Below are 22,686 nucleotides of genomic sequence, written 5' to 3' on the forward strand. Positions count from 1 at the left end.
GTTGAACAGTGAAAGAAATTTTGTACAAATGTTCATGGCCTTAATCTTTGAGACTCTCTGTGATTACAAGTGCCACTTTGTACATTCAGCATATAAAACCACATATTTGTTGAGCAAATGAACAGATTATGCTGTGCACCACGGTCTTTAACCCTCTGGCCCTTCTGCTTCTGTACCATTATCAAGGGATTATCAGGCACTAAATTTTCTTAGCTCTCCTTACCTGTTCCTTCACTCTCAGCAGAAATGATCGTAACCACCATTCAGGAGTCTCACAAACTTCAGTCTTGGCTTTTCCTATTTCATTACCCACCATCGTCATCTGTCTTCTACTTCACTATTCACCGAAGCAAAATATATCATCCCCATCACTGAAATGCTATGCAAAAATTTTATTTACTCACTGAAATCTTCATTGAGTGGGAAGTTTACTTTTCCAGAGATGTGTATTCATTCACCAACCTAAATACATTGTACTCACTCATTTTAACTTTTATGTGGTTAAATTCTTTATTTCATTTAGACATTCACTGGCTTGACTAACTCTGCAGTTCTCAAAATAGAAATTTCTTTGCGTAAATTTTCTTACAATTTTAGTGATTATCTAATGAAGATGAAAATTTTATTAGGACCACTGGGACTTCAATCATATCCCTCCCCTCTCATTTATATATATATTTATATATACAGCAGAATATGAATTAACTAACATGTTCTAATTAGCTCTGTCGAAGCTAGCACAACTCTCTAATTTATTTCATAATTTTAACAGAATGACTGCAATGCAAATTCTCCCTGGAATTTTGCCCCTATACTATGCATGTTATTTTCTGCTTAGAAGTAACCATCACACTGAATAAATGTTCTCATCTCTATGTATATTGTTATTATACAGAAGTGCATCACTAAACACATAATTTTCTTTTTGATTTTCAATAGTATAAACTTGCATATATACTTCTAAACTAGTTTCTTTGCTTGAAAAATTTTTTTTATTATTTCCCAGTTGGTACACACAACTGCAGCTCTAGTGCATGTGCTTTTTAATTTGTATATAATATTTTATTGCATAAAAATACTATAATTCACTTTCCAAATTTTCCCATCAATGAATACTTAGATTCTCCCTAGATTTTGTGGGGCTCAGAATACTTTTATAATAAATACCGTCTGCCTGTGTTAGGTTCTCTGGGACATGTGACCAGAAGGAGACTTTGGGGATTAAGTTGTATGTGACTGGTTAGTTTTGCTAGGTATTACCAAATTGCTATTCAATGTGATTATCTGAATCTTCACTCTCACAAGCACAAATGCTGCTTAGAGATGTTAAGGTTTTTAATTTTAATTTAAGGTAATAATATTTTATTATATGACTTAGAATTCCCTAATTACCACTGCAATTGAGTACCTGCAGACAGTTGTGTGTTCATGTTTTATTTTGTTTTTTGTTTGGTTTCATATTTTTGTTAGTCACCTGCTACTTGTCTTCTCTTTGTTTGTTCGTAGAAATTCTCTATAAATTCTGGATATTGTTCTCCACTTGTAAGGATCATACAACCACAAGTCCTCTCATTCATCCTGGCATGCTGACGTCAAATTCCTGCAAATGTTTTACGCACACAGAGCAAGCTCAAAGTGCCAGACAGAGGCTTACAGCCTAGGAAGCGACTGTGAGCCAGTGAGCATCGCTACTTGCTGCCTCCTCACCTCCTAACTGGGATAACACTGGCACCCGCTCTCCAGGCCAACAGGCTCCATTCCTTACACCGATAATGGTAACTGGCTGCATCACACACAGTCTTCATCCCTGAATAACCCCTCCTTTTCACTTCCCAATATCTTTCCTGGTATTTCCTTGGATTTATCCCAAATAAATGTTAAGCATCTCACAATAAAATATTTTCTTCAGTTCTGTTCCATTGTGGACAAACTAAAACATATGAGAGGGGAAAAAATTAAAAAACAAAATGCCTTTCCAGTCTGTGGCTTACATGTTTACTAAGACAATTTTTATATCATTTCATTATTAAAAAAGTAAAAGTTCGGTGTTATTATTGACTAAATTTATTAACATTTTTCTTCCCAGTTTTTGTTTTATTTTTGAATCCCTTTTTAAAATCTTCTCTAATATCTAATTATCAAAAAGATATCCTTCAATATTTTCTTCTAAAATATTTCTGTACTATTTATGTGTGTTTATTCCATTTGGAATTTAGGTTTCTTCATGGTATAAGATAAGGATCCAATTTTAATTATCTGAAGATGAATAACAAATCAGCGGAGCCCTAGGGACCAAATAGCATCCATTCCTAACCTATTTGAATAACACTCTGTGTTTGATGTATGAAGTTTCCATGTGTGAATCACGTTGCCTGTGGGCACTCCATCCTATGCCACTGACATTTGTTTCTATTCTGGGACTCATACTGCCTTCTCTATATTATTACAACCTTGTAGTGAGTTTTGCCACTTCATAGGGCAAGTCTTGTTTTATTTTAATCACTTTTCTAAAATTCCAAGTTATATTATTTATTCTTTTACACATTGACCTGTTTGCATTATTTGTCCTTCACAAATTATTGCCTTTAAAAAAAAAAAGAAATATGTTTTCTGCTTGTTTATTTAATGATAGTAAATCTAATTATGAAAGACATATTATTTGAAGAAAACCTATAATCTGAATGTTGATTTTGTTAGTGAAACTACATAAATCATTTCGGGTTTCCATCCCAGGCTGTCTCTATTATCACCCTGGGTTTGAAGCAGAGCACGTGGACTCACTCACCCATCTTCTTTCCTTCTGTAAAATCAAAACAAAGGGAACAGAGCTCTACTTGATTTGCTTAAAAGTGTTTGTTTCTGGATCAGTTACAGAAAATAAAAAAACAGTAATTGTGCTTTCACCGTCTTGGCTTTCTAAAGTCAGGGGGCATCATTTCTGGGTTCCAATTTTAGTAGAGAATCTGGCCCATGATTAGAATTGTCCCCTAGAATATACATAAATTTAACTTCTGTCAATTCTATTAGTCATATCTCTCATCCCAAGCATGTTTTAGAGTATTTAACGATACGTATGAATTCAATTAAATAAAAAAATATTTTCCATGGCATACATTTATTTATTTATATTCCATCTCCCCTATCACTAAGAATTTGAGTACAGCCTGCAATTCTCTTTGTTTAAGAGTAAAGAAGCAAAGAGGCCATTGCTCGGCTTGGCTTGTTTAGAGTATGCCGAGATTTCAGCGTGTGGAAGGTTTCTCATCTAAACTTTCCTTACTTCTAACCAAAGTAAAATTACTTTGCTTCAGAATCAGTTAGGTTTTACTTGTTTTTTATTTTAATTTACTTCTTTTTTTTTTTTTTTTAGAGACAGAGTCTCACTTTATTGCCCTGGGTGGAGTGCCGTAGCATCACAGCTCACAGCAACCTCCAACTCCTGGGCTTAGGCTATTTAAAACCTTGGACTCCTTATTCAAGGCATGGGAATTCCAATGATACATTGTACTTTATTTATCAGAAAACAGCTTTGAATTTCCAATAAAGCATAGGTCTGTAAACGTAAGCGTGGCTGGCTATCTTAATCAGTTCTCTTGTTATAATTGGAACATGTAAAGACATAAAGTCCAGGGCAAGTGGGCAATGTCTTCCCCACCCTGAATATTTCCTTAAAATGTTTCATTCCTCCTATGGCACCTACTCCCGTTTACTGATAACTGCACAGGGCCATAAAAACGTAGTCAGGTGACACCTCGTTTAAGTGGACTTTTCTTCAAGATATCACCGCGCCTGACATTGCGCAACTTCACATGGGTGACGTCAAGTTTAAGAAGCTTTAGATTGTTTCATGAAAGAGAAGGAAGGAGAGAGAACACGCACACGAGAGGGTATGCATGGAGGCTTGACGGGCATCTGTGAAGAAAAGTCACCTTTGGAATGTCTGTACCCCCACACGGCAAGGGAAATGCCTCCGGGACGGTCTGTGTCAGAGGGTGGAAGGTTGATCTGTTAAGCCCTCCCTGTCAGAATATCAAGTGCGTTTGCCTGATGACTAATTTGTCATAAATTTCACATTTTTCCTAATAGTCCTCAAAATGATGGAGGGTCATTTTTGTTTATCACATGAGTTTAGTTTCACTCTTCTTGGCAAATGGCCTATTGAGGCGATTAACATTTACAACTCTATGCATTTTACTCGTCATAATTTCTTAAAGATTAACTGCCCTTTTAATGATACTGAAGGTAGAGAGACACACACCATGTTGCCTAAAGGAAGAGAGCGACCAGTGTACGCTGCCTGGCCCCAGGGCAGACAGGTTGTTGCTGTACAAATCTTTAAAACTTTGAGAGAGATCTGGCTTTTCAGTTGGTGAAGGGTATTTATATTCTTTTACAGTGCTTAAATAAGTTAACCTTCCAAAACGAAAAATGGGGTCAAGGAGAAGTGTATCTTCAAGGAATCATTCTTTCAGTGCCTATGAAATCGTGGTGGGAGTTCTCTTTGCCATATTAGTGGTGGTCTGTGCTGGATTAACGGCAATATCCTGGCTGGCAATCAAGGAAGCAGAAAGAGGTAAGTCACATGGGTTCGGTCCAGAAGAGTCTCTCAGACGAATGTGTGTGCTCTAATCTCAGTTACCCTGTCAGGATATTTCATTCATTGCTGTGGATTCATGGCAAGATATTTATGTTCATTCACATTCTTCCTTCCAGTTGACATCATAGAATATGAGAAAAATTAATTGGTATGCAATCTGAAACTTAATCTAGAATTCAAGCATAAGACCCAGTTTCATTTTTTTCAATAAATGATGTTACATAAATTTCTCATTTTTAACATATAACCAAGTAGGTTTCATAGCCCATGGGTTCATTTTGGCATAATTTAAATAAGCACATTAAAACATTGTTGACTCTACTAGACAAATATTCAAAGTTAATGGAAAAGTTAATAAAAAATATTTCTGTAGAATAAGATGTTCATTCTCTTATTAGGCTGATGATTTTAATTACAGAATTATAAAAGAACTTGGATATAAATATAGATTTATAAGGATCCCAAGCTGAGAGGCAAGTTTTGATAAATAGAAAAAAAATAAAAACTGATAGCTCTTACTGAAAGCTAAATTGGTCTGTACCAAGTTTTTTGAAAACACTTTCAAATGTATTACCTTGCTGCAACAAGCCTATATGTGGTTATGGGACCCACATTTTACAGGTGAGGAATTTGAGACAGAGAAATTAGGTAACTACTTAAGTTTGCATCACTACTAGCTAGCAGAAATAGTATGCTAAACTGGACACTTTGGTCTTATTTACCACGTATTCATTTATAGAGTGCATAAAATATTAAAAATTGAGGATAACCTGGATAGTAAGAATTCATTTTTTTCAGACAACTATTACATGTTTTAAATGGTAAATTATGAATTATAAATGGGTATATAAATTATTTCTGAAAATTTATGGGATAAGACCCTTTACAGATGAGTGACTTTAGTTTTACCAAATAATTCTCAACTTTTGATTTAGCTATTTTTCTCTATTTAATAAATAAGTTTAAAATAGAATATAATAAACATGACTTATAGTTTTATAAAATAACTTTAGTATAATCTGTGGCCTATTTAAATGCTACACTCATATACCAAAAAAGAACACTTATGGATATTTTAAGTAATTATATAAACTACTAAAAAATTATACAGATTCAATTAGGCTTTTATAAAAGTAGCTGTTTTGGTCTTATGTAAATATTGGGAATAATTTCAAGGGGTATACACATTTGGAAATCCACTGTAATTGTTGATGTTCAATAAAAATATAAAGGTAAGTTATTCTACAATAGAAAATAAATATTTATAAATGTTAATATGATTGAATAGTGAACACCTAAATGTAAAAAGCTTTTCGAGTTAAAGCTATAGTAAATACCAGAGGACTTAAAACATATCATTTTTACTATAGGGTTTTATTTTAACTATTTTGGATATAATTTTAGACTTATAAAAATATATATATAAGCTTCTCACACAGGCTATCTTGCCCTAATGTTAATATTTGTACATATAGGATAATTTTCATGGCCAAGAAATTAACATATACATAATATTGTTAACGAAACCATGCACTTTATACAAATGTCTCCAGTTTTTCCACTAATGCCTTTTATTGGCTTAGGATCCAATGCAGATTCCTATGTAGGATTTAGTTATTATGTTTCCTTAGTCTCCTACAGTCACTGATAGTTCTTTAATCTTTTCTTGTCATCCACATTAAATATGCAAATCTCAATGCAATTTTGAATATAAGAAATTAAACTATATGAAAATAATGTGACATCAGTTTTTCAGTGATAAACTTTACATGTAAGTTTACTGTTTGCAATACCATTTCTAATGTTCCTCTGGACTGGAAAGGCTGATAGATCCTGGCTATTGAAGCAATCATTTTTATGTCCAGACTCCAGATCTGTCATTTAAAATCCATACTACCTTGAGAAATTTTCTTAGTTACTCTACGCCCTTATTCCCTTATCTTGGGTGTATTTCTATATAACATCTTCTCACACCAAGTCATTGTGAGAATTATGTATCATCCTTATTATATTTCCTAATGACTTCACCATGGCATGAATTCAAGAAAAACAATTTATCATAAATAGGTATCAAAGAAAATATTCTCAGAAAGGGGTTATGCAGGACTTAAGGGCACATGTTATTACCCATGTTTATATTCAATTTTTTAGCCATTGCTTTTACATTTTTCCTATTGAGATAATTTCTACAACATTCTCAATAACGTGCCCGATAAAGTTAGTTACCATCTAATGGCAAAAGGTCATGCATGCCATTTTTATAATTATTACATTGAAAGAAATAGCTTTAAAGCTATGTTCCAAAGTAACAGAAACACTGAAATCTTCATAGCAATCCACATGTCAAAACCCAGTGGTGTCCCTGGACTCTAGGTGTTCAAGAAGCCTCTGAAAGCCACTACAAAACTTTTAATGGTTTGCTTCTCACCGTGTTTCCCTGAATCGGTTCTCGTAATTGGTGGAAATTGATCCGTCCATGTATCATCCAACAGGAATCTTAATAATAATAAAACTTGAATGCTTCGAGGATGGGTTAGAACTCAAAGAAAAGAAAAAAATAGAATGGAAAAATGTTTTTAACCTTTTAAAACTTCCACCAGGCAGCTGAAAAATAAAAACAAGAAAGAGCTGATTTTGAAATGCAAAGACTGAAAACTACACGTAGAGGGCCACCACCTCAAGCAAGACTTTACTTCTGTGCCTTAACAAAACATTCCTATTCTCTCCTATTCATAATTCATATATTTAGTGTTTTGTTTCTCATTCATTTCTCTAGATGCAGCATTTGGACAAAGTCATGAAGCCAGAGGAACATTTAAAATAACATCTGGAGCTACATATAATCCTAATTTGCAAGATGAACGTTCAGTGGATTTCAAAGTTCTTGCCTTTGACCTTCAGCAAATGGTAGGAAACTATCTGTCTTCAACTACTTTAAAATTTCATAACATAATTTCCCTCACTTCTTGTCAAAAGATACAAAGGTCCTATTTCCTCACTATGAAAGATTAGTAAATAAATACAGTATGCCTTAGGTACTTAAAAGTGTGAGCCCATTACCACAGAAAAATTGTCCCAGTTCTAAGCAGAACATAAATATTCTTTTGTATAGGTTTTTGAATAAATGTTAAAACTAAATTTAATTCAATCTTTTAATCATGGTTTTTAGATAGATGACATCTTTCAATCAAGCAATCTGAAGAATGAATATAAAAACTCAAGAGTTTTACAATTTGAGTGAGTACAGCTTAAAAATTTTCCACTGAAAGAAAATACAGAATCACAAATTAATAATTTTTTTTGCAAATACTTGTCATAGTGTCACTATATACAGGAAGAGGGAGAATATTTAAAGTATTCCACATTTTTATGAGGCCTAGCATAAACTTTCACTTTAGTAGCTAATGACAATAATAACTTATGATAATTGCTCTATGTTAACCTGTTTCTCTCTCCTAAGAATAACTTCTTGCAGAGACACATGGTGGTGCCTGAGGTTGAATCAGATGCAGCTGCAGGTCATAGGGTTTGATTTCCTCCAAACATCAGAAGGACGTCTATTCATTCTTAATAATATTTTACAGTGTCACCCCACTTTATTTACATTATAAAACATAATAGAGAGAGGAATCGTACACTGTTGTACCCATAGGGCATAAGACTGTACTCGGAGCAAAGTAAGTGTTCAATTAATCAGTGAATCTTAGATAAATAGTATAATGATAAAATTACATTATGGATACTTAAGTCTAAAATGAACATATATATTAATTCCTGGAAGAACTTCTTATTAACCAGTTTTTGGATTTCTCACAAAGACAATTCATGTGTGTTTTGTTGCTGTTTGTGTCCATGAGGAAGAGTCCAGGTTTGCTATTCTGCCATCTGACAACACTCTGAATCTCATGTTGTCTGTACTGCAAAACTGCCAAATGTTTTCTTGGAATAGAGATAAAAATCAGCAGGAAAGTGTAGGAGAAAAAACCTGTAATGCTAGTTAGAAGTGATTAAGTGAAAAGGGGAAAAAAGCAAAGAACTAGTATTCTGTTAAAAAATAGGGAAAAATGATGAAGACTTCTTGTATCTGTAAAATAGAAGGAAGAAAAACCTTCAAAATAATTAAGAATAGGGCGGCCCATATGGCACAGTGGGTAGGGCGCAGGCCCCATATACCAAGGGTGGCAGGTTCAAACCCAGCCCCAGCCAAACTGCAACAAAAAAATAGCTGGGTGTTGTGGTGGGCGCCTGTAGTCCCAGCTACGCGGGAGGCTGAGGCAAGAGAATCGCATAAGCCCAGGAGTTGGAGGTGGCTGTGAGCTGTGACGCCACAGCCAGAGCACTCTACTGAGGGTGATAAAGTGAGACTCTGTCCCTAAAATAATAATAATCATTAAGAATAACAAAGCACAGAAGGGAAGACAATGTATCTAGAGCTTCAGAAAACTGTAGATCTTATGACACAAAGCGGCAGAAAGGAAACGCTCTGGTTAAGCTTCTATTTCAGGCCCAGAATTTTGTTTGTGATTTAAGTAAAATACACTATCTTATCCACTCCTCACAAAATAAGGGGGAGGGAAATGTAATTACTCTGATTTATGACTATGACACTGAGGCTTGGAAATATCAACTTACTTCAAATCATACAGCTAGTTTAAGTGTCAGGGGATGTATCCTAACCCAGCTAGTTTAAGTGTCAGGGGATGTATCCTAACCCAGTTCTGTTGTTCTAATTTAGCCTTGCTCCTCCTTCCCTATTCAGGGCGTCAGAGTAGCAGAGCCCAAAGTGTGCAACTGCTGGTAGGGATGGCAGGTTTCCTTTTACTTCAAAACAGGTGAACAGACCCAAGATATAGTGGAAAAACACATTTATCTTTTTCTACAGAAAAAAGAAAGGAGACAACAAGCCCGGGATAGGAGGCAGATCAACTAATGAAAGCCAAGATAAGCAAGGATAAACCCAACTTACGGCAGTTAAATACCTGAGTTAGCTGGACTAATGGCAGCAGCTCTTTGTTACAACTATCAATCTCCCCATACGCCTTTACCATAGAAGTTAAGTGTTATTTTTAGGCTGCTGCTACCCTGAAATTGGAGGTAGTTACCACAGGTAAGAGAGAATGAACAATAGGACAGCTCCAGACCCACAGTTTAGAACCAAAGCACAATACACAAGTTCCAGAGAAGAAAGCGGTGGCCTCCGTGTATGATTTTATGATATCACTATGCATAAAATTTCAATTGTTACTCATTTTGCTTTTATTCATTTACCATTTATTATTATATGCCAGGACCTAAAATTATATATTTTCCTTGCTGTTTCACAGCTTGTAGTCAAAGAGAAATTACTATAATTTTCTTGTCCCCGTTGTATTATACATTGATGTTTGTGGTTTAAGGATTCAATTAGATGAATAATCAGGAATTATAAAAATTCTCAAAAAAAATAAGTTCTCTTATACTTTTTCTGTAACAGAATTATGCTATTTTTGTAAAAGTTAAACTTGTTAGCCTTATTTTTTATTTTATTTATTCATTTATTTATTTATTTATTGCTGGTTTTGGCCAGGGCTGGGTTTGAACCTGCCACCTCCAGTATATGGGGCCAGAACCCTACTCCTCTGAGCCACAGGCACCCCCCATGTTGGCCTTACTTTGAAATGAAAATGGCAAACACGTGCAGGCCAATGGTATTCCCGGCATGCCAGTTAGTTTAGTATGCAGCAAAAGGAAGTCTCCGTACAAATCAGAATTTCACCAAGTGCAAGTGCTTGTGAATTTGTTCTTCTGTGCGTCATTACTACCATGAACTTTGTGCATCACCTACACTATTTCTCACCAGAGATTTGTGCTATTTTTAGATGATTAACTCTGGGGAGGTTATCAATCTGTGGGCCACAGAACAGAAGCTAAGTACCTTTTCCAATATCATGCTGAGTGCTAATGTCTGTCTGTCTTAAACAATCATGCTTTTTCTCTGCTACTACTGTGTTTCCCCGAAAATATGACCTACTCCAAAAATAAGCCCTGGCAGGATTTCTATGCATTTGTTAAATATAAGTCCTACCCCGAAAATAAGACCTAGTGATGGGTGAAATGCGATAAGACCATGCATTTCGGCCCAGAGAGGAAGACATCCCCTGAAAATAAGTCCTAGTGTGTCTTCTTGAGAAAAAATAAATATAAGACAGTGTCTTATTTTCAAGGAAACACAGTACTTTTCATATAAAAACTAAAGACAGAGAGTAGAGCAGTGAGTTACACCCCCAGAGTCACACGTGCAGGAATTAGGGGATCAGTGGCCGCACATTGCCTAGGGACCACTCTCTCCCTCTTCCCTCTGCCTGTCTCACTGTGTTCACTCCCTGAACGGCCACCGGGCTTAGTGCAGTAAGTCTCATGCTTTCACCTTCACATTCCCAGAGTCTGCTCTATCATTTTTAGTCCTAAATAGAGTTAAACAATTTGTGGGAAAACTTGTGAAAGAATCTACATTCAAACCAGGCTGATAACACCTTACTTTACCCCCTTTTTATTTCCCTTAAATTTTCTTTTTATTAATGGTTATACAGGTGTTACTCCTCTCTAAATCATCAATGCTGGTTGCTAGAGTGGGCATGTTGAGAATACTAAAGAAATCCAAGTGCAGTGAGTTAACTGAAGGGAGTAGTAACCTTTGTAGAAACACGTTAGTGGATTTGAAGATGTGATGGTACATTTAGGTGTCTTGGGGAGGCGGGTAGCATTAAGATTGTAATATGGCTCAAATTTGATACACATTGATTATTTTTCATAATGACTTCATTGTGGTTTTAGCAAAATCTAAAGGCAAGTCAAAGCTGTGATAGAGACTCTACGGTAACTTTGTACTTTCACTACTTTTATAGACACACTGAGACTATGAAAAGTGTGTGTGTGCATGAATGACAGAGAGGAAAAATTAAAGGTCTGTTTTGTTAGAAGGAAAACTGCAATCACTGCTTACTTTTTCTTTTTTTTACCTGTTCCTGAAAACGACACATTGTTAACGTTTGTTTCATTTGAAGCTTTTAAAAATCAGCTCTTCAAATACGATGTGACAGAAACTAAATTACAGTTTCTGAAATCTCCACAAAGCAGCACTTGTCTTACCTCCCCCAAATCATCTTCAGCTTAATCAGGGTACACATCCCTAAAATTATATGAAAGGTACAGAATGCTTTGAAAGAGAACATAGAATGCAAAGTTAAAACCATCTAAGAATGGAATACGAGTAAAGATTAAAGAAATTTTGTTCTGTACTTTGCACAGAGATCAGAACTATTGCAAAGACAAGTACTTTAAAAAATAATCAAACTATACATTAAAACGGCACTGGAAAACTGAAGCAAATATTTTTGTCCTCTCAACATAGGGTTAAATAAGTGTTTATTTAGTCATCCATTCATTTTATCATTCATTTATTTAATACACTTACATAGGGATTGCTTATAACCACGTAATTCACTAGGTTCTAAAAGATAGATAGTAAGACAAAGTCTGTTATTAAGGATCTTATGCAACCACCATCATTAAGACATTTTCTCTTGCATTGATGAATTTAGAACTGTTTCAAACTCTCTCTCTCTCTTTCTCTCTCTCTCTCCCTCCCTAGTTCCCTCCCTCCCTCAAGCTATTTGATTTTATTTATTTATTTTTGGAGTGCATTATAGATCATTTTATTGAAACAAATGACACATTTTATTACCTGAGTTAATTTTTATGTCCAAGCACAAGGATAATGAAATATATTTTCCATGAAAAATATTATATACATTAAGTGACATACAGTGGTAACCCACCTACAAGAGCACCTTAAAGCTAAAGTGAATATATAATAGTCATTAATAAAAGTCAAGCTATAAGGAACCTGTGAAGGGGAAGGTATAAATTCCCTGATTTGAGGAATTTAAAATGGTGTTGCAGAGATACTAGAGAATCAAGTTATCATAACTAATGTCACTAGGCAGTGCACAGCAAGTTGCATATCCAGTCTGTACTATAGTGCAAGGCAAAGAAAGATGTTCAGTGACTTAGTCTGACCTTTGCTTAAATGCTTTGGTCTGGAAGGCTCACCACCTCAGAAGAAAATTCCTTCTATTCCAACAAGAGAAGACTTTCATGCTGGTTATGTGATTTGCTCACATATCTGAAAAAAGAGTTCAATACTGCTATGGACAGCCTATAAACAACCTGTTGAATAATTATTGGTTTTGACCATGATTTGTTTGTTGCTTTATAACTTCAGTTACTCAATCAAGATTTTATTCCTTTGATTCTCACCCACTGATTCTGGTTGTAGCTATTAGTTCTTTAGAGAATAGAGGTTTCTGCTGTTTCTGCTGTTACCGCACTAACTGCAGACAGGCTGCAGGATTCTGTGTCAGAAACTCTCCTGTCTGTCCTCTGTCCTTCTCCACTGGCTTCTGCATCAGCCCGACCAAAGGAACTGCACGCCCTCAAAAGCATCTACTTTCTCTGTTTCTATGTTTTCATGTGTTAGACTCCAATTGTCTCCTTACCTTCTACCTGTAAAATCCCTTAGGAGCAGTCCGTGTCACCTTCCCGAGGAAGATCCTTAACTCTACTCTTCCCAGCTCCTAGGCTGCAGACTGGTACTGGCCTTTTAGGAACCTGGTTGCACATCAGGAGATGAGGGGGGTGGGGGGGCAGGTAAACCAGCAATGCTTCATCTGTATTTACAGCCACTCCCCATTCCTTGCATCACTGACTGCATTGTACCTCCTGTCAGATCCCCCTGCTCCCCTCCCCATGTCCATGGAAATATTGTCTTCCAAGAAACAGATCCTTAGTGCCAAAAAGGTGCCACTGTCTTGTAGGAGTTAGGTGCTTCTTCCTCCTGCTCATCCAGCACCTTTTACCTACACGAAACTATAGTTTTCACACTGCAATGTAATTGTCTATCTCACTGTATGTTTACTAGACTAAGAGCTCCCCCAGTGCAGAAAATGTGCCCCTGATACTTGTCTTTTCAAAACCTAACTAATGCCCGTCTCAGAACATGTGGTCTATAAGCTCCTTACCAATGAATGAAACGTTTACTTAGCTGTTTCAGTATGGTAAAACTTTCGGGTGTTAGCATGTTTTTCTTTAATCCTTGTTCTATAGATATAAAATATTATACTTTTACTACGGATTTAACTTTCTGTGAGAATAGAATTTTGATTTTAAAATTCTAAAATAGTTCCCTAAAGGCACAGATAGGTTAACGTATTAAGGAGTTCCTGGATTGGAGAGGTGTGTGATGGAAGGTTTTGTGAAAAATATGGGCTTATAAGTCTGAGGAGGTAGGTAGGGGTACTTGAGTGGAGAAAATAATAAAAGCCGCTTCTGGTAAGAAAAGAAGAATTACTGTGGTATGTCAAGGATATAATCTGGCTGGCACTGAGATCCCCTAAGATGTTGAGACATTACGAGTGTGCTGAATATAAACCCAGGGGTCTGACACCAAACTTGCGCCAAATGAGATCCTTAGGGGACTTGTAGGCTATGGGGGAAACAGAATGAGCTTGACTTTATAGAAAGGCTAGTTTCAGCAGTGCCTGTGGCTCAGAGGAGTAGGTCACTAGCACCATATGCTGGAGATGGTGGGTTCAAACCCAGCCCAGGTCAAAAACCACCAAAAAAAGACTAGTTTTATATCCTAGCTCAGAGAAAATTGAATCAAAGAGCCAAGAGACAAAGAGAATCACTGCAAAGTTCTGGCATTAGCAAAAGAATCCTTGCTTCTGAGTGACCAACTAGAAGCAGGAGGGTCAAATCAAAGGTAGAGAGATCACAGAAAGACCATAACAGAGGTCACCTGAAGATTATTTATTAGTCAGGAGGAGACTCTCAGCCTTGCCATTTCCTGTTAGAACAAACCTAAGCCTATTAATTAGAGGTACAATCTAAAAAGGGAGAAAGCTTTATCTTTGTATACAAAACAGTCTAGTTTTCTCTCTCCCTCTCTTCTTTTCTTCAGCATCTATTTAACTGTCTATAGTTATCCTTCTTCATCTCGTCTTCTTTACATCTAAATCCCAGTGACTCCGTGTCCTGCTGCTCCAGTCCTGCTAACTACAGTACAGAGGCTTCTGCCTGTGTTTCCAGACCTTGTGATCTTGGATGGCCTCTCTCATTGTCCCAGTATCATGACTAAAGGGAGATTTGTGTACTCCCAAGAAATCTTAATTGCTTTTATCTTTTTCAAGTGCTACTTATAAAATCTTTATTCAGTATTCACAACGTGAGTGTAACACCATGCCTGCAGGGGTGTTTTCTTTTTTTCAGCCCGCTTTCTGCAATCCGTCTACTTTGGAGTAAGGGAAAACAATTTCTCCTTTCTAGTTCTGTAGAGGATTGAGTCTGGAGATTTGCAGTAAAGCATCAATTCAGATTTATTTCTGAAAGGCCTTATCCTCCCTGTGGGAAAAGATTCCCAGCTACCTGTCTCTCCTTAATTGGGCTCTGCCTAGTGAATTCCATACATAAAGCACAGTATCTGTTGCAGAGTTTATCAGAAGAGTTTTGTTCATGCAAACCTTCATGTTCACACGTTTGCAAATGTGCCAGATGAATTCGTGTCTTTCGTATTGCCAAAATTTGCTATATTAGAGACTTTTATGCCTAGGCCTGATGGGATATCAAAATCCCATTTGATATTTAGTAAGTAATCTTTTATTTCTATAGATGGCAAAATCACTATATTTGAAACTGTAAATTATTTGAGCTGAAAAATTATTTTTCCCTCCTAGCTACCTAGGAGGACAGTATAGTACCCAAATCTTGATAAATATTTTATAATGATTCTCAAATAATGTACTTCATCAGTGAAAAGCTATTTTCCCCTGGTAGTAGCCAAACTAGTTTTAAATCAGAAATGAGTTTCTGAAAAATGCAATCCAAAGGAATTTCATGAAAATGTCTGTAAGATAAATTATAGGTTGTTACTTTGGGAGACCGAGAAAGGGAGGATAAGAAAAGGAATTCAGAATCAGGAGAGAGAATAACAAGGAAATATTTAGGATTACTTTGAATGATCCTATAGAAATAGACTTACTGAACTCACAGGGAAAAGTGACAGATTTATCATTGGACTTATAAGTTATTTTAAGTTTAAAATCTAAGTAATGAAATCAAGGACAAGAAAACCCTGAGTTCTCACATCACTAACAATATCCACACCAACTTTAAAAAATATATCTAAAAATCCTGTAAAATACCCTTTTTCTTTTTTGTTACAGATTTTAATTAAATTCACACCACATGTTCACATATGGTCAAATATGTGCACTTAATTGTAAACATAGTTATCACTCTATTTCTTTTTACTTTTATAAATATTTAATATCAAGCCCTGCCACCTGCTAATTTGTAATTGTGGGTGGGTGGGTGGGTGGGTGTGTAAAGCCATTCTAAGGTATAAGCAAATGTCTCGCTCTCCTTGAGAACACTTTCTGTTGTTCTGCTTTGTGGAAAATTCTCTGACTCAAGGAACATTGCACAGTTGATTCTTTTTATAAATGATTGTTCACCTTTTGTGGCAACATGCACAAAATAAAACAGTTTATTTTGCCCTTTGAGCACAGATGAGTCACAAAGTTAGAGAAGAAAAGACTTTCTTTTTTTTTTTTTTTCCCTCAGGAACGCTTAATGTTATCAATACAATTAAGGGAAATATGGGATAAGGAACATTTTGATCCTCTACACACCGGCTCTCTGTACAATGATAAGATCTTCTGCTTTAAAAGAAGACACAGCTTTTCCACTGGAACAAGTTCTATGAAATGAAAATGGTCATTGTTTCATTTTTTTTTTCTCAAGAGAAAGAACTCTCATTTACCTTAATAAGTAAAATAATTACCAAGCTACTAAAATAATAACTTCAGCTTTCTCATAAGGAGAAATACGATTGATTACTATGGTTCTCTTTATTTTTACTATATATCACTGTTATCTCAGCATTTACACTGAATAAGAAAATATATTTAAAGCATAGTATGTGGATATAGAGTATGCAACTCCTGTCCTTGCAAAGTATAAATTATTAAATGCAATATATAATTCACAACTAAGAAAACACAGCTTTCATACAAAAAATGTTTTATGCCTGCGGATGAACGAATCCAGTTACTTTCAACTCAGTGAAGAAAAATTCCTGATTTTCACTTTCCCCAAAATATATCTAATGTTCCTTATCCCATACTTACCTAATCATTGCTCACATAATTTTAACCATATTTAATTCTGTTCATGTAAGTATTTGTGGAGAGGGGTAGGATGGGTTAGGGAAAGAAGAAAAGAAGAAGAAAGAAGATGATGTAATGATCTAATAATGACGTGATAATCTAATAATCATAATGTAAAGGAAAGAAGAAAGAAGATGAAGAAGAGAATGGAGAAGGAAGAGCAGGAGGAGAAGGAACATGGAGAGGGGAAGCCATATCTCTGGAAAATATTAGAGGGATTAAAATTTCTTTCTCTGCTTCCAAAAAATATCCAAGTAGCTATTTTCCTCATCTATTTGTATATAATGTTCTGGTTACTGTGCAAAGAACAAAAACCCAAACTTGCCCCTAAGGTAAATGTGTTATAGTCTCTTTCTTGCTGACAAATAGTTCCTAATAAAACCGGTAGAAGTGGTGTCAGGGATGGAGGGGCATAAGAATTACATAAAAACATAGGAGGCAGAGAGACACCCTAGGTTTCATTCCTATCTCTGACACTAATAAGCTGTATAACCCTGGGGGAAGTTATGTACATTACCCTGAGCCTCAATGTCCTTATTGCTTAAAAGAAATTGTTACCCAACATCAAGTACAAAAAAATAGAAGAATAATCCTTTTCTGGAGCCCCTGTTTATATAAATAGCTATTGAAGCAGGATAATTATATTTCAGTTAGCATTTTAAAATTGTCTATTAACAGAACATATACCTTAAAACGCCTTAAATAATAGGTGTTTATTATGTGACATCACAAGAATTCTGGAAGACTCAGCAGAGCTAATTTGGTGGTGCAATAACATTGATAGAACCAGGCATTCAAGTGCTTTCCTTCCTCCGCTCTGCTATATTTAGCTTATCAACTCCAGTTTTTCTTGATGTCTCAAGATAGATGTGGCAGTTCTAGCAATCATATGGAGACATAACGTTTGAGGAAGAAGACTAGTAGTCTGCTATGAGTCATTCTTTTAGCAGATACAGAAAATTTTTCATCAGCCCTCCCCTCAAATTCCATTAACCAGGGCAGCTCATACACCAATGAATACAACCATGCTGACATGAGGAATGGTTAAGGAAAATACACCTTCCTTGAGAAAATGACAGCTTATTCTCCAGTAAAATCAGGGGTCAGCATGGAAAAAATTGGCAAATGTGGAAGAGTAGTGTCTATAACAAAACTGTGTCATTATCAAGGGCAACACTGATTCCGCATATGGGTGGGTTTGGGGAACCCTGAGCCAAACAATTACTAAGTCTTTTCATTTACAGGATTTGATGACTACAGTTTAAACAAATGATTGGAATGTTAAAATTAACATTAAAAAAATTAATAGGTGTAAAGTATGAAAATATTGTATGCGAGTACACTGTCCATTTATTTCAAATTTGAGAAATCAACTACATGGAAAGGAATCACTTCTGCTGAACTCTGAAGCTGAATAGTGGCAACATTAATAAGGAACATCCTGCCTAGCAGAGACGCTGATCTAGTGTGGTCCTCAGGAATGCCGTGATCCTATATATAGTCAAGAAGGAAAAAGTAACATTTACTCTACGGTCTATCTGGATAAACAGATAAATAAGTCTTTTGGAGCTGCAGTTCTTTAAGAAGCTCATAAACTTACAGATAGCACAAGGGTATATCAGATTAGCTCCTATATTTCAGAACCAGCAAACAAAATGTAAAATTTGGTTCTCCCTAGTCTGTCTCCTAAGGAATCAGGTACATCCTGACTAACACCATCTTACTGAGAGGTGAAGAATAATTGTCAGAGCTGGAATTTGTTTCTAAAGTGTTGTATGCTAAAAGAATAGCATGAAGGAAACACAAGGTGTTCCAAAAATCCTCCTAAAGGTTGCCAAGGATGGGAAATTACAGTTAAATGTATCTTTATTTACAGAATATTCATTACAAAATTTTACAAAGAGGAGTTCAACACATAAAGAGTATTTTGTAAGGCCAAGCCTGCTGGCTCATGTCTATAATCCTAGCCCTCTGGGAGGCCGAGGTGGGTAGATAGCTTGAGATCATGAGTTCAAGACCAGCCTGAGCAAGAGTGAGACCCTGTTGGTACTAAAAATAGAAAAATTGAGGGAATAGGATCACTTGAGCCCAAGACTTGGAGGTGCATGTGAGCTATGATGCCGCTGCACTCTACTCAAGGCAATAGCTTGAAACTATGTCTCAAAAAGAGAAAGAAAGAAAAAGAAAAGAAAAAACATTTTGTAAAATTTTCTTGAAAGCGAAAAAAAATTCCCACTTAAAATGCATGTTAAGACCAGGGGACAACATAAAGGGAGGATGATCGAGGTATCTGATTGAACTCTAATCTTATGATCAGCGATTGTGTAGGCAACTCTTGGCCAAGACACTGAATATCCTGTGAGTCCCTAATAATCCTTGTTCTCATTCTATTCCTTGAAATCAGGATCTATTTTGATATTTTATATTAAGCAAAATAATGAAGGAAATGTAGATAGAGATTAGTTGCTATAAGTTTGCTCTCAGGACTTCTTAAATTATATAGAAAATATGTTCTTTGAAATCAACTAAACTAACTTAGAAATCATGAAAAATCACAAATCCACACTGTTCATTTCTTCAAACAGTAAAATCAGAATAAGTGTCCTGTCACCATGTGGTTCTGTTTAATTTTACACAGATGGCTCTGGGAAACAGCCTGACCTGGGGATTAATGTTCTAATGTGAAACTTAAAAAGCTCAGCTTCCAATTTTGGGTATACTTCAAAGTCTGTCTTCATTTTACTCTAACTAATGAAATAAAGATAATATTTGATGTAAACTACCTTACACAGGTGTAATGAGGTTTAGGAAGGTGGTAATTATAGAAAATTTCAAAGACATGTGAAATGAATTGAGCACAAATCTCTTGAAGACGGCTGACTTTTTCCTTGTATATCATCTTTTGCTTTGCAGAAATGGCAGTGTTGTAGTCATATTTGACCTTTTCTTTGCCCGGTGGGTGTCAAATGAAAATGTAAAAGAAGAACTTATTCAAGGCATTGAAGCAAATAAATCCAGCCAACTGGTCACTTTCCATATTGATTTGAACAGCATCGATATCTCAGGTATCTGTGAACATTATTTGATTTCTTTGAATCATTAAGCTATGAAATTAAAATTTTAGCAATATATCTGGGGAAAAGTGGAATCATCCTTGACTTTAGAACATGTATTTTGCCTGAGGTGACACATTTACATGAGAAAAGTGAAACACAAAGAAACTATATTTGAAGAAAATTGTCAGTGAGAAAAAGTTGGTGAAATATCAAAAAGGCAATAAAATGTTGAAACTGTTGGCATATATAAATGTTTGTGGGTCTAATAGATTTTTTACATTGGTCAAGCAAACTCTGACTTTTCAGGCACTGCCTATCAGAATGTGATACTTCTCACTTTCTCTCTGAGATATGCACATGGACATGCTTAGATTACAAATTCAAATGTCAAGGTCAAATTAGTCACGAGAAGCTAAAAGAAGAATAAACAGGAGTTAAAGAGTTTACTCCGTCTCAGTTAGTTATAGAAAATTAAAATTTTAATTTTTTTATTTTTTTAATTTAAAAACATCAAGGGATACTAATGTTTTTGTTTCATGGATTCCTTATATAATGTTTAATTTGGGATTTTTAGTGTGCCTATAATTAGAAAAGGGTTCATTGTACCCAATAGGTAAGTTGTACCTCTTATTCCTCCTCTTCCTCCCCCTTCTTGGTTCTTATATCCTTTACATCTTTTCGTGACCATGTGTGGCCATCATTTAACTCTCAATTGTAAGAAAGTATGTGTGGTGTCCATTTCTCCATTCCTCAGATACTTCACGTAAGATAATAGTCTTCAGTTCCTTCCAAATAGCTGCCAAAGACATTATTTCATTATTTTTTATAGCTGACTAGTACTCTATAAGAAATTTATGAGTTTCTTTGTTTACTCATAAGTCAATGGGGAACATGAGTTGAATGAGTCAGAGATGAGTCCACATCTTGGCAATTATGAATGAAACGATTGGCTTTAGGAACATGTATTTTGCCTAAGGTGACACATTTGCATGAGAAAAGTGAAACACAAAGAAAGTATATTTGAAGAAAATTATCCGTCAGAAAATGTAAAATAACAAATATTGAAAAGGTGTGGTAAGCACGAGAGTACAGGTTATCTTTTTGATTAAACGACTTCTTTTTCTTTGGGTAGATACCCAGTAGTGGGATTGCTGCATTTATTTCTTTGAGGAATCCATTTTGAACTAATTTTTGTACGTGGCAAGAGATAAGAAGCCTTAGTTCAACCTTCTGCATGTGGCTGTCCAGTTTTCTGAGCACCATTTATTGAAGGGATTCTTTTTCCCCAGGGCATGTTGTTGTGCACTTTGTGGAAGATCAATAGGTCGTAGGTGGACGGTTGTATTTCGGGCTTCTCTATTCTGATACATTGGCCTTTTTCTCTACTTTTATGCCTGGACCATGCTGTTTTTGTTACTACAGCCTTGTAGTATTATTTGAAGTCAGATAAAGTGATGCCTCCGGATTTGTTCTTTTTGCTTAACATTGCTTTGGCTATGCAGGCATTTTTGGTTCCAAAAGAAATGTAGAATTATTTTGTGTAGATATGTGAAGTATGACATTTGTATTATGATGGGGATTGTGTTGAATCCGTGAAACGGTTTAGGCAGTGTAGACGTGTTAATGATGCCAATTCTGCCAATCCATGGGCCTGGGATATTTTTCCATTTGTTTGTGTCATCGTGATTTCTTTCATTAATACTGCATAGTTCTCCAGGTAGAGATCTTTCACCCTCTTGTGTAGGAGATGCCAAGAGCCAGATGACATCCGAGCAAAATGATCTGCAGCTGAGGCGGAGACCTCGGGCCATTTGTCCACAGGAGTTCCTTGTGGAAGAAGAGCTCGTGCCCTCAGCACGTAGTCATTGTTAATTACTCCCCTCACCTGTATCATTCCGTTCCTATAAAAGGCTGATGTGGAGGTTGCTCGGGGCTACCCGGAAAGTAAGGGCTAGCCCGCCTTCCACAAGCTTGTACTTCTAATCCTCCTCTCGCCTGGTTCCTTCCTGTGCTAACCAAGACCAGGGCCACAGGAGCCCGACGGGTCGTGACACTCTTGTTTAAGTATATTCCCAGGTATTTATTTCCTTTGTAGGTATCGTAAATGATACTGAGTCTTTGATTTGACTCTTAGCTTCATTGTTCTTAGTATACAGAAATGCTACTGATTTTGTAACTGGAGACTTTACTGAATTTATTTAACAATTCTAGGAGTCTTTTGTTGGATGCTCTAGGGTTTTCTTGATACAAGATTATATCATCAGTGACCTCCTCTTTTCCAATTTGAATATGCTTTATTTCCTTCTCTTGCCTGATTGCTCTGGCTAGAACTTCTGTACTATGTTGAATAGAACTTGTCTTATTCCAATTCTTAGTGGGGATGCTTCTAACTTTACCTCATTCAGTAATATTGTCTGTAGGTTTATCATCTATGTGGCTTTTTATAACTTTGAGGTCCATTGCTTTCATTTCTAATTTGTTGAGGGTTTATATCCGATAAAGGTGCTGGTTTTTGTTGAATACTTTTTATGTACCTTTTTTTTTTTTTTTTTTTGAGACAGAGTTTCACTTTGTTGCCCTGTGGAGAGTGCCTTGGCATCACAGCTCACAGCAACCTTGGGCTTAAGCCATCCTCTGGCCTCAGGCTTCTGAGTACTTGGAACTACTGGCACTGCCACAATGCCCAACCAGTTTTTCTGTTTTTAGTAGAGATGGGGTCCCTCTTGATCAGGCTAGTCTCTAACTCCTGAGATCAGGTTGATTACAG

General features: G+C 36.0%; 1 protein-coding gene across 1 annotated transcript in view; it reads left to right on the forward strand.

Annotated features, from left to right (window-relative positions):
• Window positions 1–4,392: 4,392 nt before the first annotated feature.
• The window catches only part of TMPRSS15 (transmembrane protease, serine 15), a 126,907-nt gene continuing 108,613 nt past the window's right edge, over window positions 4,393–22,686 (forward strand). Inside the window, exons 1-4 of the mRNA XM_003783903.1 lie at window positions 4,393–4,573; window positions 7,374–7,504; window positions 7,767–7,834; window positions 19,777–19,928. Of these exons, the coding sequence (XP_003783951.1) occupies window positions 4,429–4,573; window positions 7,374–7,504; window positions 7,767–7,834; window positions 19,777–19,928 (496 nt within the window). The 5' untranslated portion in view covers window positions 4,393–4,428. The remainder of the gene's footprint in view (window positions 4,574–7,373; window positions 7,505–7,766; window positions 7,835–19,776; window positions 19,929–22,686) is intronic.

This window comes from Otolemur garnettii, unplaced genomic scaffold, assembly GCF_000181295.1.
Source record: "Otolemur garnettii isolate 467f Iridium unplaced genomic scaffold, OtoGar3 scaffold00009, whole genome shotgun sequence".
Taxonomy (NCBI): Eukaryota; Metazoa; Chordata; class Mammalia; order Primates; family Galagidae; genus Otolemur; species Otolemur garnettii.